Consider the following 11,682-nt stretch of genomic DNA (forward strand, 5'->3'; position numbering starts at 1 on the left):
AATATTTTGTAACAAATCATATATAAAAATGCATAAAAAAAATGTCTTAATAGATGAAACTAGAAAAAATATTTGAATGATCATATTTATGTACGTAATTTCTTCCTTTTTTAACTAAGAATGTATATACATTAACGCTTATAGAATTTATGTTTGTTTATGATAAGTTTGAAAAATGTTTGCTACAGAGATTGCTTAGGCTGAAACCAAAGATAATATAACATATATTGTAAAAATTTATATAAACTCTTTTCAATCAAAGCAAAAGATTTTAAGAACACAGAGTCTATATAGCTTTAAGCATCTTCATTGGAAACATTGTGATGATTGCACCAAGAAGTATATGACACATATGTATTTTAATGTTTAATCAAATAAATTTTCATATATCGAGAAAATATAAATGCATAATAGTACAATTATAATATTGTTGTACATAAAACAATATTATCATGTAAAACATATTTGGGAAATTCACTGTCAATATGTAAGATCTCCTCAATCGTCATTAATATATCCATTTAATTTACTAAGAGTTATATTGCAATTCCATTATCTCAAAATAGGAATATAACATTAAAATTAGACATCAACATGTAAATACATATGTGGATATTGAATCAATAGCTTTCATTATGAATAATGTCAATGAAATGAGAGTTCATGAATTAAATAATTAGTGCATTTCTTTATTGATAATAGATACTATATAATTCAACGTCAAGTCGATCGTCAATCATATACATGTAGTCTATATGTTTTGTAGTATTCGTTTATCATCCCTGTAGATGTGGATATCTTATTCCTATAATACATAACTTTTTTTTAAATTGTATTTTAAATAATTATAGGAGTGTGTTAAATGTGTGTGTGTAGTGAGAAAAAATCTATAAAATATTAAGAAAAAGAGAAAAATACCGTTTCTCTAATATATGTTTTATGAAGAACATTATGCATATATATATATATATATATATATATATATATTGAAATTGCGAGTATTGAAGAGCCATTTTAGTGCACGCTCATGCCTCGTTCATGATGTATGCGACGTATTAAAGGCGCCAAGAAATTCGCCAATCGTAAAGCTGGTCTGGAATCAAAAAGCATGTGGGATCGAGAAAATTAAATTATTTTTATAATTAAAAAACTAAAACTGTATGTCAACATTAGTTATAATAAGAAATTATACACATAGAATTAACATTATTGATTATAATTCAAATGATTAATAATATGATTATTAATAATTATTAAAAAGAATATAAAGTAGCTAGAATCTCAAACTCTTACTTATGTATTGTTTTCGAGATCGCTGATTCGGTTTTATTATGGTTAATATTGGGTTTATCACCAACAAGTTGAATTGAAGATTCACTATGATTGGAAATCGGTAAATTGGAGTCGGTCGCACCAGCCAGGAGCAGAGCCTCGACCGGCGCGAATACGAATACCACACCGTCTACGTGGATACGATAGTTCTCGCTACCATTCTGTCGCTGATCGTAATAATCGATGGTATCAGACGTGGAAATCGCCGCTGTCGTTGTCTCCTGCGGAATCAACGACGAGGAGGTTTCAGTCTTGGACGGTTCCTCGGCGACAGGCAAACACCGAACGCTCGCTCCAAAGGAAACGATGAGCAACACAGTCTTGAATATACGCATATTGATCGATAACATTGAGTCGTCTTCCGTTCTCAGACTCTTCCTGATTTTGTTAAATTAAAATATTGTTTTTCCTACTCCTTGATTGAATCTGGACAAGTTCAGAAATTCAAGATGTTTCTTGAGCGTCGAATTCGCCAAATTTTTTATTTCTGGTTCAACGAACGTGAACTCGGGACCAACCACTTTTTGCAACTTTTATAACGATTGGATAGGACCGGATGTCTCCGAAGATGCGACGAAGGTAGATGAAATGAAGTTGGAGAACGATGTGTCCGGACAACACGAAGGATGCCCGAGGTGTGACGACCGGGCGATGTCTCATACTAGAAGACGATTCCGATCCCCACCTGGGCGATTCGAACCTGAGCCTTCCTTCGGTCGGTTCTGGAAACGAATCCCTGGAAAAGTTCAAGAACCTCGGCGAAGCTGACAGCGGCCGCTAACGGCATGTATCATCATTGTTGATATGCCGTAAAACACATGTAATTTAGACGAAGATTTGAGGGAAGATTCCGAAGCTCAAACGTGATTAAACTTCACCATTCGTAATTCAATTGATAAAAAGTTGAGGCGTTCTGAAAAATTATTATAAGTTTACTTAATGTCAGAAAATAAAACTAACAAGATTATCATTTTTATTTTCAGTCACTCGAGAACTATTCGTCTTGCGGCAAATTGTACATATGATCTCGAGAAGACATGCGAAACCTGACCAAACAATTTATAATATTCATCATTACATTCTCCTGTCTTTATTGCAGTTACATTCAAAACTATCATTGAAAAGAGAAGAAACAAATTTGATGATATCAATATAATAATGCAATAACAATATTCGAGGACTAAATCGCGGAAGTTCTGAACCCGATCCTCATCAACGATGTATCAAGTGTCCCTTGCGGCAGTAACCGGTTTCATTCAAGAGAAAAAGGAGCAAGAGGAAACAACACGAGATGACGCCAAAGATAAAGCGTAATAGTTATGGCACGACGATACAACGTGCAAATATATATATATATATATATATATATATATATATATATATATATTTGCATGTTGTATCGTCGTAAAAAATATATATATATATATGTATGTATGTATGTATGTATGTATATAGATGTATATAAGTATACAGGAGTGTGCGTACATCTATAGTAACCGATCTTTGTAAAGGGCAATGTCCTATCGTGGCCGTTCGCCATGAGTTCGTTTCCCCATCTCGCAGCTCTTGGCGCCTATTACCGTAACCTTGCCCTTGCTCTCTCTTTCTCTTACGCTTCCGCCTTTTGGTGGGAATCAACGCCATCGTAAAAAATCGCCATCGCTTTTGGAACCGATCTTTATTTCCAGAGATTCTCACAGAATTGTATATTTATTTTGTGCGATCATGTTCCTGATTAGTAGATCATGTTTTAAGAATATTCAGGATAAGAATCCATTTGATATTGTACATTGTTACATTATAATTTGGAAAAATATAAAAAATATAATTATATTAATATTTCTTGTTTTGCAAGAAATTATTGATTTAAAAGAGAATGTGAAAATTCAATAAAATTAATGAGAATCGTTTATTACGATTTCGATTATATTTAAATGCATGTTCACATTGTTATTGATGTTTAAATATTTTATTCAAAGCCTGATAAATACATGTGTAACTTTCGCTTTACACTCGTTTGTATAAAATAACAACCATTTTGCATTTTAGCGCGTTCTAAACATTAAATTAAAATCAAAAGATTCTTCGACACAATTCTTGCACTAATAAAAGAAAATTAACTAACTATTTGAAATCGATATGCGTATACAATAGATATAATATTTGCTAAATAAAAAGAGGAAAATATAAACTATTGCATCGAGAGAGATAACTGTGATATTAAGTAGTATATCTCAATATTTAAAACTATAATCATCGGAACTTGAAGCTAAAGAGCATGGCTTATAATGGTCGACTTATAATGGCAGATACCGGATGCATCGCGATATCCATCTGGGCCGCAGTTCTTGTGATATTCGTCGCCCAGCAATATTAGCTCATCCTGTTGTTTATCCTCGGATGATGAAGTTACGTCGTTTTTATCTGCGTTCGATGAGGGCAGCTCGATATCCTCTTCTTTTTGAAGCAATTGTTTTTTCAACGTCGTTCCCGGTCTTCCTGATTCGATGATGGGGTTTCGAACATTCTCAACTACATTTCGAGCCCGTCCCTCGTCCTCGATCTTAGATTCAAGTATTTTTCTCGCATCCACGAAGTATCCTATAATAGCCGGCTCCTCGCGACTCTTGGGAAATTCGAAAGCTGGCATATTTTTCGCGCTCCTTTCAGGAAATTTCGCTTCTTGTTGCGCATTGCTGATCGAAAAGATTGTTTGCTGATTCGAAACATTTGTTGCTTCCTCATTTTGTCCCTCTGTTTTGTGTATCGTAGCTCCTTTATTCGAATGATTTTCGTTTATCTGGATAATCTCCACAGCAGGTTCTGCTATGTCAGCCCTAAGAGATTTTTCGTTGGAGGAAACAATTGATTCTTGTCCCTTCGAACTCGACCGAGAGATCAATTGCTGCTTGAGTTCGAGAGCCTGCAACGCCAGGTCGCCGAGAAGATTGTTGTTGCTGGGAATGGCCACGACGAAGAGAAAATTTTCAAGCTGGGCATGCACGTTGACATCGCCCTCCTGTCGTTGATCATACCTCGTCGGAGCAGCGTCAACTTTAACAAGCGTAAAGAACGCCGTACCAAAGAACAATAACATCCGGATCACCGCCATTCTAGTGATGTGTATATATTATATATACGTTGATATGTGCACGTACAATATAGATAAGTACGTGATGAGAGGATGAGCTTGATCTTCGGGATGAGCGATGCTGTTCGACCTTCGTCGTTATTGCTCTTCGGCAACGCGAGCGAAACGAACGGGATCCTTTTCGCAACTGCGACGATCGCGCGAATAGCGGGTTCGCCGTGCTTGTGACTCGTCGCGTGAACCGGTACGCGGAATTTGTATGATAGGGGGATCCATCTCGCTATTGGATTAAGACATTACATGTAGATTGGCGTGGGATTGAGATTGATTGTTTGTTCAACACGATTGTCGATGGGAAGCGCAATTAATTATATAAATAAAATATAAGTCTAAAGTTTAAACAGACTTATTTGACATAACAATTGGTCGTAGAAATTGAATTAAAATAATCGAAAGAAAAATTACAAATTTCTAAAAAACGAGATTAAGAGAGAAGTTGCGTTTTCTCCTGAAAATTATCTTGTTAATTGTATATCTTATTTTAAAAACGAAAGTTTTCTGCGTTGTACTTTCGGATTCATTGCCAGTGTCGAAATTTAAAACAGGATTATGAAATAAAAGGAAATTTACATTGAGAATAATTATGACCGTTAAAAAAGTACAAATTATTTCAAAGCAAACGTAATTGAAATTTAATATGAATATTTGTTTTCAATCTAACTTCTAATGATTACCTAAATTCGATCGATTGATCATTGATTATATTCACGGCAACAAAGACAGCCATGGCCGACTTACTCGTCGACAACGTCCATTGCCATTCGGAGTATATCCGGATTTACAACGCTTTTGTGATCGTAGAGCAGATTTCATCATAGCCGAAGAAGCGACTATTGCTTCGGGCTCTTCATTCTCTTCGCTCGATTGACTCTTATCGTTATCCATAATTGAGGTCAAGTTTGCGATACCGTTCGATGGATTAGCATTCGGGATTTTTTCGTCATTCGATAACGTTGAATGTTCAGTCGAATTTATATTACCAAAAGTCGTCGAGGCGGTCGAATTTAGCGGCGAAAGAGGCTCGGAAACTCCCGTAATATCGTCTTTTTCCGTGGTGGAACTTGTGGTGGGGCTTGTGGTGGGTCTATTGCCGCCCGGCTTGATGGTGAAGTCTGAATAATCGTAGAAATAATCGTAATCCTGCAAAGACAATGTAACATTGATGATGAATATTGTAATAATATTTATTAATAATTTTTAAAATAATTCATTTATATTATTCAGCAAAGAATGTAAAGTACATAAGTTATAAGACTTGTTCTAAATATATCTTACAATTAAAGATTGTATATAACGTGATTAAAAAAAGAGAATCTTGATTATAAAATAATAAAAGAATATATCAATAACAGAAATATATTAAAAAAAAAATATATATATATATATATACTTTTTTTTATATATTAAATAGTTTTACATCATATATAATATCTTTTAATATTTTTATATCATATATAATAATTTTTAATATATTTTTATATTATATATATTAATAATTTAATATTTTTATATTATATATAATTTTTTTACAAAAACTATAGTGCAAGAAAGTATATAAAATAATGTAGAAGAGAGAAATTGGATGGAAAGAGATAAAAGAATCATGCTGCATCCTAATAGGAATAGACGTCCATAGAAGAAGAGGAAGAAAAAGAGCTCGCGTGACTTCCTATCGGAGAGGATTCATTTACCGTATAATCGTCCAAGAGTTCGGAGTCGAGCAGCGCGACGATACGCAAGTCCTTGAGCGCTATCTGCACGTTTAGGTCGCCGGTCTGCCTCTGATCGTAAGTCGCCGGTCTAATCAACGCGGGTGTTGCCGCGATAACGCGACAGATCGCGATAACGAGGAGGCCGCGTAGGGTGAGCAGCATGATCGTAATCGTGGCGCGATCCTCTGTCCTGACGAGGTACGACTGAAAAATGCCCGATGGCGGAAGCTACGGGGCAGCCCGTTCTCGTAGATCGCGTGATCGGGGACTCCGCCTTCTCGGCGGGGACCTACATCATTCGACAGCCGGTTTACTCGTCTCGGACGTTACGATCCGAGCATGCTGATCCGGGCGTGCGTGGACAAACCGGTACAAACGTGGACAGTCCGCGAGAGACGCGTCCTATTCTCGTCTCCGTCACCTTTTAGCCTTCACTTCGCTTCGCGATCTTTCAAGTACGATGCCCGGCCGTTGCCCCCGACGCATTCTACCTTGACAGCCGGTCTTCGAAGCGTATGTATATTCGCAATCGGATCTCTCTGACTCGCGTGTATTTTTATCCGTTCCTTCACTTGGCTCGTGCATAAGTGTTTGCACGTGCACGATCGATCCCGATACCGGACGCTTCTTATTTGATCTATCGTCCACTTGGCGCACGTTCGAGAAATTGATCCTAAGTGTCTTATAGAAGATCTCGGTACTTCTGTAAAATATAAAATATAAAGTATAGAGTTTATACGGAAAAAAATATAAAAAAAAGAAACGTTCTCACGAAAAAATTGCGAGAGACTATTTCATGTATTTTCATGGTTCTTATAATTTATTATTTATTGTAATATATTATTTCAGTATGAACTGAAGAATAAATGAAATACACTATATTTATCTTAAATAAAACATAATCTTCTCGTAATTGCTTATGAATATCGCAAGATTCGTTGAAAAAAGATTGAATTCAATATGAGGGATCTTTTGCATCAATTTGAGGTCTTCATATACCTATTGTTTATTAATGTCTTATTTTCTTCGAGCTAATATAAATTGTTTCAAGTGCTTGAATGTGATTTAAGGCAAATCGAGACGATACAAGCAACACAACAGAGATATCTAAAAATTAATTATCGTTACAATTTCATCCCTTTATTTGGAGAAAATGATGTATATTATATATGTATATATGTCTCTAATATACATATAATGCAGTTATCGATATATTGTCAAATATATATGTCAAATATAAATATTATATTAGATAGAAGATATAGAAAAAAAAATCATATTTTTAAACAAGTACAATTAATGTTTTTCAAATATTTAAGTAAAATTTCAAGTAAAATTGAATATATCTATCTATACAATATTTATAAAATAATCACATCATGATACCTCGACAATAATACTAGCGCCATATTGTATTAACTGTCCGTATTTCGAAAGCGTACGGAAAACGCGCGCATTTAGCAATTGTGCACTTTCTGCACCCTCTCGGTCCCTTAGCCTCCTCCCGTCAAAGGTATCCCTATGTTTACATTCCTTTAGGTGCAGAAGATGCGTCTATCTAGTGCGAACGTGGCTCGCCGGATCGCTCCGTAAATCTTATCGAGTATCTCTCTCGAGGCTTTTTCCGAATTTTCCGCGATGCGCTTTAGCTACTTGCACCTGCACCCGCGCGATCTGTCGTAATCGACGATGCAAATAACACAGTAATCTGTCACTTACGTTCGTAATGACGCCAACGCGAAATGTCGCACACCGCTGCGTTCGCGCGTAACCGGGGTGATTCATTATCATCGTCAGCAGGGTCGACGCGAAATTCCTCCGTCAGCTGGATCGGGACCTGCGATCCCGATCGCGCGGCGCAGTTTGACATTTCGGTGAAACCGATGTGTTCCACTCATCTTCCGTAGGATACGCTCGCAGTCGCGGGCGTAGTTATTGTTTTCCTTGCCCTGTACATCTCTCATCGGCGACTCTTATCATGTTACGCGCTGACACGAACGATGCTCCAATTTTTTAAGAAGATTGGTAATTACGCGCGTTTATCGCTTTACATCGAGCGAGATTATATACGCGATAAGAAAACAATTATTTTTCTAACGCTGTGTATAACCTTGTTGTTACCTTCCTTCCACATCTGACCCTTTGACATTTACAGCACGACATTACATCTCTTCTTTTTCCTTTCTACTTCTCACTTTCTTTTTATTTCCATCGAAATGAAACTTGAAAAATTATCGTAATTAATCGCATTTCATAAGTATCAAGTTCAAATTTTATTACTTTTATTTTATTACTTTTTGTTTACTTTTATTTAATTACTTTTTGTTTATATATATGTATGTCATATATAATTACTATTTGTAAATTGAAGTCAGAAATTAATTACATTTTCTACAAGAAAGTATGTTAAATGCAAAAAATAATTATTTAAAACAATACATGTTCTTTTATATAATTATCTCTTATCTGCTATTTTGTAAAATCTCATGCAATTCTTACAGGACAAAGGGATAAGCCGGGATTGTTAGAAACTTCACCTGCAAGATCAACGAGTTCAAGAAACTTTCCAACAGATGTATTTGACAGCAGCGCATTGTCCATTCAAACACCCTCGGGTGTATTGTGCAATCTCGAGGAAGAAGAGGAGGAAGAAATTCTCAATAATGACACTAAAGAAGCATACAGCTTCAGCTCTCGATTATCCAAAACTCTACCAGAAGTACTTATGGACAAGAGTGCCCTTGGTTATTTCATTCAATTTATGGATACCAGAAAGCATATAGCTCTTATAAAGTTCTGGCTAGAGGTGGAATGCTTATGCAGTGCATCTAACATGTCTGGTGAAGATGCAGAAAAAACTAGACATTCAAATCAAAAGGATTTATTAGAAACTTTACCTAATTCCTTAGACGATAACAAAAACTTTAGTTGTAATGTACTCTCTAATAATGTAGATACTCAAACGAGCAGCGAAATACCATTTGATGAGAATAATGATAATGTGACATCCTTATTAAATGGTATGCCAAAGACTAGTCAGACGATAAGTAAAGCACGACAATCAAATCATGATTGTAGCAGTAAGAGACACGACATGACAACAACTAGACAAGATGCTTTGAGAATTTACAAGAAATATATTCTCAAAGAAGCTCTGGGTATAAATCAAATATCTGAAGAATTAAAGTTGGAGATGGAGAAAACTATCATGCAGGAAAACAATGAGCCTATATTACAGTGCCTATCTGCTGTTCAAAGCATAGTATATGATATATTAGAGAAAGAGTAAGTGAGACATTCATTAATATATGACATAAGTATATGTTATGTAAATAAATAACTTATGCTCCCAAACATTTTGTTTTATAGATATATTAATGATTTTTTACGAAGTCAATTCTACTGTAAACATCAAATTGATGTACTCACTAGTGGCAATGTACAATTAGCAGATATATTGTATAATGAAACAGCATTCTTTTATTTCATGGAGGTTTGCATCTTGCCATCAATTATTATTTTTATGTGAAAAATTCTGAGTTAGAGATAATTTTCATTCTTTTCATTTTAGTTTATGGAACTTGAAAATAAACGAGAATTGCTAGATTTTTGGATGTCGACTATAAGTTACAAACAGAATCTCTTGGGGAAAAAAGGTGCAGTCGATCCCGAAGAAGCACAGTCCGATGCCGTTATTATTTATGAGAAGTAATTTCTAAAGCTATATATAGAAAACATCTAAAGCTATATGTAGAAAATATTTAAAAAACAAAACAAAAGAATCTTTATGAATATTACTGTTTTTTTGGTAGGTATTTTAGCTTACAAGCGACCATGCCTCTTGGATTTAGTGATAAAATTCGCTTTCATGTAGAACAAAATATTTGTCGCGAGGACGAGGAAGGTACACAGGCCGATTGTTTCGATAAACCCAGTAAAATTGTATATAACTTTCTCAACAAGGTGCACCAAATATTTACTTATTATACATCCATACCTATATAAGCTCTTACATCAAAAGCAATCAATTGAAAAGTGATGCCACATATTACATTATATTTTTCTTTAGCATTATCTCCCGGCGTTCTTATCTTCCCAACTGTATTATAAATACTTATCGGAGTTAATCAGCACGATTCAGAGCAGCCCATGTCCGAGTTTACATTCCAAGATAAGGAGAACAGGTGATATCACATACAGTTGATAGTTTCAGTAACATAATATTATTCTTGTAAAATATTATAAAGATATCGTTTCTTTTAAAACGTAGTAACAATATTTTCATATAATGTATAAAAATTTAAAAATTAAGATTTAATATATTTTCAAAATATTTACAGGTTCAGATTGTAGTAGTGAAGTAAGCTCTGTATGTACTAGTATGCCAAGCACTTCTCAAATAGGAAACAATGGTAATAGATTACCTGATAATAAAAAAAACATTAACAGTCACCTGAATATTGACACTAGGCAACTTTATGATCCAGATTCCTTATGGCGACGTAATAAATATAGGTATTTTGATATTAATACATATATTTTTATATATTAATCAATTCTAATCTAAATAAATTATATAAAATAATTTAATGTACTTTTTAGTTTAAGCATAGGCTATGTTGACAACCTAGGAAGATTTATTACCGAAATAGAACCAGATTCTTATAGAAAATATGGTAAGTAATATTATATACTTAAAAGATCGAATTAACACATACATGAGAGTGTATAAAATCACGTACGTATATTTCAGAATCTCGTCTAACTCGTGTTGTAAAACGATTTGTAAATATAGAACAAGATAAGGTAAATATTTTGTAATATTCGCATTGATTAATATTAAAATAATTTGCATGCTGAAATCAATAACACATAATTTCATGTTACATTATAATTTAATTGTGATAGGCTAAAGAAGATTTAGCATGGAGAATTGCTGAGATGATCGTTCGTGAAATCACGTCTTTAACACTTGGAACTTCGAATCTTCCCTCTTGATGGTGCAAATTGGACATGACAATTTTGAGGCTTAAGTTTTTTTTAAGTATAAAATATTTTGTATTCTGTATAAATCTTTTGTCTCTTTATTTTAAATATTAGCGAAATAATGCTGCAATCTTTACCAAAGTGCCAACCAGATTATTGATATAAATAAATGATTCTAATTAATAGCCTTTTAATATATATAACATTTTAAAAAGAAAGTGCAGAGTATTATGTGGAGAAAAATATGTCCTGTGTCTTTGTTTTTTACTTTTATATTTCGAGATTTGTTATCAAATATATTTTGTATAATTAGTAAAATTCTATAATCTCACTTGAATTTATTATTAATGTAAGTAACTTTATTACAAGTGAAATATATGTACATACACGCAATTTGTTATATATAGAAAAATTTAGAATGATCTTATAAGCAGCATAATTTCTAATATTTTTCATAAATATTAAAAATTTTTCTATTTTTTAATTTATTGTAAAATACTC

General features: G+C 33.9%; 4 protein-coding genes across 6 annotated transcripts; 1 reads left to right on the forward strand and 3 right to left on the reverse strand.

The window, feature by feature from the left end:
* Window positions 1-259: 259 nt before the first annotated feature.
* LOC105259459 lies at window positions 260-2,097 on the reverse strand. 2 transcript variants are annotated; one of them, XM_025413090.1, is made up of 2 exons: window positions 1,294-2,097; window positions 260-1,108 (listed from the first exon to the last, which is right to left on the reverse strand). In XM_025413090.1, exons 1-2 carry the CDS (start codon window positions 1,680-1,682, stop codon window positions 1,015-1,017), a joined length of 483 nt encoding a protein of 160 aa, XP_025268875.1. In that variant the 5' UTR covers window positions 1,683-2,097; the 3' UTR covers window positions 260-1,014. The 2 variants fall into 2 exon arrangements, with proteins under 2 accessions (XP_025268875.1, XP_011269712.1); XM_011271410.2 differs by having other exon boundaries at window positions 403-1,093.
* A 1,193-nt stretch (window positions 2,098-3,290) lies between these two features.
* On the reverse strand, window positions 3,291-5,069 carry LOC112637026. The gene has a single exon (XM_025412987.1). It carries the CDS (start codon window positions 4,442-4,444, stop codon window positions 3,602-3,604), a length of 843 nt encoding a protein of 280 aa, XP_025268772.1. The 5' UTR covers window positions 4,445-5,069; the 3' UTR covers window positions 3,291-3,601.
* Window positions 4,521-8,067, reverse strand: LOC105259462. Of its 2 annotated transcripts, XM_011271414.3 has the most exons (4): window positions 7,915-8,066; window positions 6,175-6,898; window positions 5,158-5,623; window positions 4,521-4,703 (listed from the first exon to the last, which is right to left on the reverse strand). In XM_011271414.3, the coding sequence occupies exons 2-3, from the start codon at window positions 6,355-6,357 to the stop codon at window positions 5,189-5,191; spliced, it is 618 nt and encodes a 205-aa protein (XP_011269716.3). In that variant the 5' UTR covers window positions 6,358-6,898; window positions 7,915-8,066; the 3' UTR covers window positions 4,521-4,703; window positions 5,158-5,188. The 2 variants fall into 2 exon arrangements, with proteins under 2 accessions (XP_011269716.3, XP_025268773.1); XM_025412988.1 differs by lacking the exon at window positions 6,175-6,898 and having other exon boundaries at window positions 7,915-8,067.
* On the forward strand, window positions 8,034-11,463 carry LOC105259461 (A-kinase anchor protein 10, mitochondrial). The gene is made up of 10 exons (XM_011271412.3): window positions 8,034-8,220; window positions 8,697-9,480; window positions 9,565-9,688; window positions 9,767-9,903; window positions 10,008-10,158; window positions 10,265-10,379; window positions 10,536-10,710; window positions 10,798-10,871; window positions 10,949-11,001; window positions 11,104-11,463. The coding sequence occupies exons 1-10, from the start codon at window positions 8,196-8,198 to the stop codon at window positions 11,191-11,193; spliced, it is 1,728 nt and encodes a 575-aa protein (XP_011269714.1). The 5' UTR covers window positions 8,034-8,195; the 3' UTR covers window positions 11,194-11,463.
* The last annotated feature ends 219 nt before the right edge of the window (window positions 11,464-11,682 follow it).

This window comes from Camponotus floridanus, unplaced genomic scaffold (assembly GCF_003227725.1).
Source record: "Camponotus floridanus strain SB8 unplaced genomic scaffold, Cflo_v7.5 scaffold6, whole genome shotgun sequence".
Taxonomy (NCBI): domain Eukaryota; kingdom Metazoa; phylum Arthropoda; class Insecta; order Hymenoptera; family Formicidae; genus Camponotus; species Camponotus floridanus.